This window comes from Chionomys nivalis, chromosome 1 (genome assembly GCF_950005125.1).
Source record: "Chionomys nivalis chromosome 1, mChiNiv1.1, whole genome shotgun sequence".
Classification (NCBI taxonomy): domain Eukaryota; kingdom Metazoa; phylum Chordata; class Mammalia; order Rodentia; family Cricetidae; genus Chionomys; species Chionomys nivalis.
Genome location: NC_080086.1, coordinates 17,882,505 through 17,888,742, shown reverse-complemented (window position 1 = coordinate 17,888,742; position 6,238 = coordinate 17,882,505). Strand labels below are relative to the sequence as shown.

At 32.8% G+C, this 6,238-nt stretch overlaps 1 protein-coding gene across 1 annotated transcript; it reads right to left on the bottom strand.

Moving 5' to 3' along the window:
• Positions 1-278: 278 nt before the first annotated feature.
• LOC130883989 (taste receptor type 2 member 125-like) lies at positions 279-1,211 on the bottom strand. The gene has a single exon (XM_057784879.1). The coding sequence runs from the start codon at positions 1,209-1,211 to the stop codon at positions 279-281; it is 933 nt and encodes a 310-aa protein (XP_057640862.1).
• Positions 1,212-6,238: the final 5,027 nt, after the last annotated feature.

Sequence of the window (6,238 nt, the reverse complement as noted above, 5' to 3'; positions counted from 1 at the left end):
TCTTATTAACTCTTATAACTTACATTAGCCTATAATTCTTGTCTGCATTGGCAACATGGCTTTCCATATTTCTATCTACTCTTTTCATTTTTTTCTCCTGAAATGATTGTAGCAAGGCTCTATTTTGGTAAAATGTAGAACTGTAAAATGATCAGTCTTTTGTTCTAAAATGCTTCTATACATTCAAAACAAAACTTGAAGATATAAATAGCTAATAAACAAGAATTTTTAACAAAGCAATTTCTTTCTTTATTATTAAAAATCATCAACAAAGTGTATCAGGGGACAAAGGGTTCTACATATTTGGACCTGCACCTAAGCCACCACACCACCAAGAGAGAGGCCTGCCTCAGTTTGCTATTTCTCAGAATCAGAACACATGAGTGGACTGATGGAAAGGTAATTATAAATGCAGCAAAAAGCAAATTTTTTTCCTCTAGAAACTGAGAGACCCAAGCTTGTGTGGCAAGAGACATAAAGAAAAATACATAGAAAAGGAGAAAGGTGACCATCATTTGCAGGGCATTTATGTGGGCCATGGTGCTGGGGTCTCTGGTGTTTTTGATGTTGTGCTGCATGTTCTTCAGATGTGTCCACAGGGAGAAGATGAGCAGAGTAAAAATGATCAGAGACACAGTGAACGGAATGAATGTGAACATTGTGTTGATTAAATATATAAGTCTGTAAAATTGTGTGTAATACTTTGATGTGGAATTATAAGATGGATTTCTTTTGCATTTTTCTGTCCAATCATCAATATGTATGTTCATTGCTAAAATATTTACAAACAAGAAGAGCAGAGACAGCAGCAATGTCACAGAAATCACCTTTTTAAACCTCCACTTTAGGTAAAGAAAAATATAGTTAGAAAAATTGGCTATCTTGAGAAAATAAAATATGCTGAGGGTGGTAGCCAGCCAGATACTAAAATGATTTGCAATAACCCAGATGTTATTTTTTATTCTTATCATTTTCACAGTCATTTCTAAATCTGGATAAAGTGAAGATATTAGTGTAATAAAAAATGTAAACCACAACATATTCATTCTGGAGATTGCCAAAGCAGTGAGGATCTGATCAACTGAAGAGATTTTCCTCCTCTTGACCCAGTCTATGATGTTCACCAGCACTATGAATCCATTTGCAGCACTCCCAATTATGAATTCCACAATGATCGTAGCTGCACATATGCTCTGTATGGCAATATCCATTGTCCATAGGAGAATATCTGATTTTTGTAGTCACTGAAGAATATTTGTTAATGTGTTTATTTTAAATATTTTTAAAGAAATAAAGAAATAACATCGTTCCTAAGAAAATAGCAAATAAAAAATCACCAAGATTTACCAATATAGGTAATCATAGTTGTATTTATGAAAGTTTGCCTTTTTACAAGGTTCCACTGAGTTATATCCAGAATCTGTGTGTCCTGTGGTAGAATGATGATGAAGGAAATACTGTCATCTCAGATACTGAAATATAAATAAAGACATGTTGATTTGCATTGGTTTTCTAGTTTTTCTTTCTATGGACAAGAAATAATCAAATCTATGAGTTATGGACAAAAAATAATCTTTTAAGTCAGGTAGAAAGTAACAAGAATCTTAGGAAACAAGAGTTCTTGAATATTGAAGATATTTTCAGATTAAGACTTTAGGGTCTTATCATCAAAGCTCTTCTACAAATTATTACCTACTAATAATTTCTTGTAGAACACTATTGCTTAAATACACATTATGAATAAAACTTTACAATTCACAACAGAAAACATCTGTACATATTCATATATAACCATACACTTATTTGAGATCTAAATATTCATCTTTCATTTCATTGATATTGTTTGTAATTTATTCAACATTTGTCATACACTGAGCTCCGACTTTATTGCAATTCATATGAAATAGTTTCAGTGTGCTTCCACATTAAACTATATAGTGATAAATGTGAACATTTGCTAAACTTTGGGTAACGGGTCTTTTGTACATGGAAAGTAGCAGAAATCTGTTGTAGCTCCCTGAAGAAGACACTGAGGAGAAGCAGCTCATTAATCAAGATCATATAAAATGGTGAGAAACTAAGATGGAGACACAGGCACATCCATTTCATTTTGACATACTGTATGTTCTTGGCATAACTGTGAGGACATGTTTCAACCTCTATCTCCTACCCTAGAATGAAAATGTACCATAGGAGCATAAAAGACAATATAGCATAGCCTTGACACTATGACATGGAGAACATTATTGTTGTAGTCCAACCTTAAATTGTTTCAATTTTCCTGGAGAACTAGCATTAATTAAAACATATTTGTCAGATGAATATCTGTAGAGTTTGCATTCTACTCAGTTGAGGTATTTACAATTTATGGCATCTATTTAGTTGTGTTCACCATGCAAACAATATATGAGGTCACCAGCAAGATTACTGCAATGGATTAGTTTATAAACCTGAAACTTTATGGTGTCTGATGTTTTCTTTTTAGAGAAAAGTAAAAGTTTAGTAGAGTGAGAAGAACTGTTAAATGGAAAATGACATAAGACTCAAAAAAATGTTCCTAGAAAACAACACAAAAATTTAATTCATGAAACTGACAGGTAATACGACTGAATTGGCAGCAGAGATTCACTGATGTTCTTGACAGAGTCAGATTCATTGGATTATGGACTAGGCTTATAAAACAGCATTCAAAGTTATATTGTATTCTGAAAATGAAAGAATTGGAAAGGTGCATTGGAAAGTTGATTTCTGATGTGAGCCTTAAAGGAAAAGTCAAAGCCATGAGTCCTATCCAAAGGCCCTGCTTATGCCTTCTCCCGTTATCAGAAATTATCCTTGTCTGCTTCATCTTAGATTAACGGACCAACTTAGAGATGTACCACAGCTCTCTCTTAAAGAGTTTACTATTCTTATTTATTCTGTAAGTAACACATACTTGATAGTATATCTGACAATCCTTCTAATAATCATATCTGAATTGCATCCTTGTCTCCTCTTACCTAAAGCACAAACCTCAGCATGTTCACGAACCTTTATAAAACTATCAGATCTCATAGGTACCATGTAAATGTTTTTTTCTTATTAGTAACTGGGCTTATGTATTTGACATTACTCTTTACTTTTTAAATTTCTGTCTTCATATTAATGTGTTGGGAAACTATAACAAAATACCAAAGGGCTCAAACAATAGAAATTATTTTCTCACGGTTCTGAAGGTTAGAAATCCTAGGTCAACGTCCCACAGGGTGGTTTTCTGGCTTGTTGGTTTTTCTGGTTTGTCTGGCTCTCTCACTGGCTTGATGTCAGGTTGTCTGATCAGGAAGCACTTTCTCTGAACTTAAGTGGTCTTTCTCAAAGCATATGCCATTCTGATTTAATCCCTATTAAGTCCCTATTGGACTAGGAGCCTTCTCCTGAGAATTTCAATTGCATGTCCTTCTCTCTAACTCAATCAGAATGTAAAAGAGACTCGTTGCATCTTTTGTTTGTTAAGCTTTGATTTGCATTGTTTTGCATGGAGTTCAAACAGTTCAGTCTATGAGCGAAAACCTGAAATAAGACCCTTAACAACATTTACAATGATTTGGAGGGAGTGGAAAGTAGCACTAGTATTTTTGACAATTAACTGATTCAGTTCTGAGTCATAATTTTAGCCAAGAATTCGAAATTATACTCCCCCCCCTTGGAAGTATAACTCCACTGTTTTATGGAATATAAACTTGATAATATTTACTCCATACTTTCAATAGTTGATTTCTGACACATGCGTTTTAAGTTTCAGTATACCTGTGATGGCTTCAGTTTCAATGAAAAGCATGCAAATGGAAATCTGGTATGAAGTTTTAGTTAAACTAAATATAGGGTGTAAAAGCCATAATAATGGATTATTTTCATTGTTGTTATCAATATTTTTATTTTTCTTTGTTCATTTCTGTGATAAAAATACACTGAAAAAGGAAATTACAGAAAACAGGCTTATTTTCACTTACAGTTCAATGGCAGAGAAATCAGGACAGCAAAAGCTTGAAGAAGTCACATGTCCACAGTCAGGAAGCAGTCTCTTTTCTCCATGTATGTACTTATAGCCCAAGCTCCTAAGCTGGGATCACAATGAGCCAATATTTCCACTTCAGTAAATATGCTCAAGATCATCCCTATAGACACTCAGATAAACTGTTTCAGGTGGCCCCAGAAGCTCATCTCCTGGTGACTCTACAGTCTAATAAGTTGCCAATTAGCAATAACCATTACAGTTTGTCATGGTTTTAGTAAAAGTTTTGTTATAGATTCTTGTATGTGAAAATCACATGAGGCACAGGAAAACACAGTACATAACATGACATATTTGCTTGTATCATTATTTTAATTTAACAGAAGAAATAACAGTACATATTTAATACCTTTAGCGCATTTTATCAGAAAACACAAGAAAGATTTGCTGTATAGATAATTTTATAAACCTTATCCCAAAACTAGAAATAGCATTATCCTTTCTTCTGAAGCATTAGCATGTTCTCAATTCACAAACAGCAATGCCAGCTTACACCAATTACTTAGCATTTTGAACATGCAAAATGCTCATTATATAAATCAACACCAATAACTTAAATAATTGGCAGGAAGATGTAACATTGTACTTATGTGTAGATGATAATAAGTTTTGTCTACAAAAAGACAAGAGAGTAAGTTTAAAACATAAGGTAGATGTAATAGTTTGACAAGACATTTACTTCTAGATTGTCAAAATGACAAACACGATAACTCTGATACACAAATTAAACTTTAACTATCTGAAAAAATATCACCAAAACTATGTACTCAAATTGCATATCCTGTTACATTGTTTTTCTAATGGACTTTACGCATGATTTTCCTCCTGATGTTTCCTGTAAATTTGAGGAAAATCTCACTCTGCTAATGACTGATTGCACAGGATATTATCGTCTTCAAATACCACTAAGTAAGCTTTTCAAAACATTGCGACTTCAGCTGCTTCAAAAGAAAAATACCACAGGCATACATATGTGAGCACTAGTTACTCTGTACATAAATTAATTTGCCAAAGATATTTTACAGTTTCTCTTTCAGTGACTATTTCACATATCTACATTTTAGCTTAGAACTCCTACCCAGATTTTAAGGTTTCAAAAATTAGCAAACAACTATAATGGTGGAGTTCTAATGGAGGAGACTCAGAATGCACTGGTATAAAAGATTAAAGGGAAATAGCGCTACAAGAAGGGTTAAATGGGGATGGAGAAGGGTACTAAAGGGAATACAGGGAGAATTAACTAACATTAAACACATTTTAAGAAAAAGTCATATGGAAATTTATTAGTGTATATGCTTCCTAAAATATCCAGTAGATGTATTAGGATCTCTACTTTCTAAGTAATGTTTGAGTCTTCATTTTTAATGACCAACATTACGTATATCTTCATTAAGTTGTTTTTAATTTATCTAAAATTATAAATTTGTATCTTAATAGCTATGCCTTACATACAAAAACAATATGTCTTTCCTAAGAGTGTTAATTTAAAATTTTGAGAAACTATTATGGATGAAATAATGACTATACCCACATATGGCATAAGTAGTAGTTTATTAAGCCAAGGAACATGGCTTCTGGATTTTTACATAGTATGTTCCAACACTGAGGTAGTACAGAAGACTTTAATGATCACAGATTAAAAGAAAGTTGTAAATCATGTTATTTTCCGAGTACATTGGTAGAGACCACAGGTAAACCAGCTAGTGTTAATGAGGACACAGTTTAGGTAGATTTTAGGTGCTACTTGATGACAATTTTTTAGCTTTTGTTTGGAAAAACTCCTGTTCTTCTAAGAATATATTCTAGGGACTTGTTAGGCTTGCGGATGTTAGATCAGACACAGAGAAATAGCATAACTTTACTCTGGATCTGTTAGACTCCAACTGATCACAAACAAAAATTCTAACAAATAAATCAGCTTTGTAGAATATGGATATAGTTGAGCTTTTTTCTGGGAACCTCAATTTATATTATTATAATAGTGACAAAATTAATAATATATTTTATAAAGATCTCATTTTGAAGTGGGTTACTTTGATGTGATAAGACTATAAAATGCCTGTGTAATGCTGATTCCAAATGTATTTTTATAAATGTGATCACATTGTAGACAAAAGATTATCAGGTAAAGAAAGATAAACATGAAAGAATTTCTTAGGAATTGACTTTCTTTTAGAACATGCATTA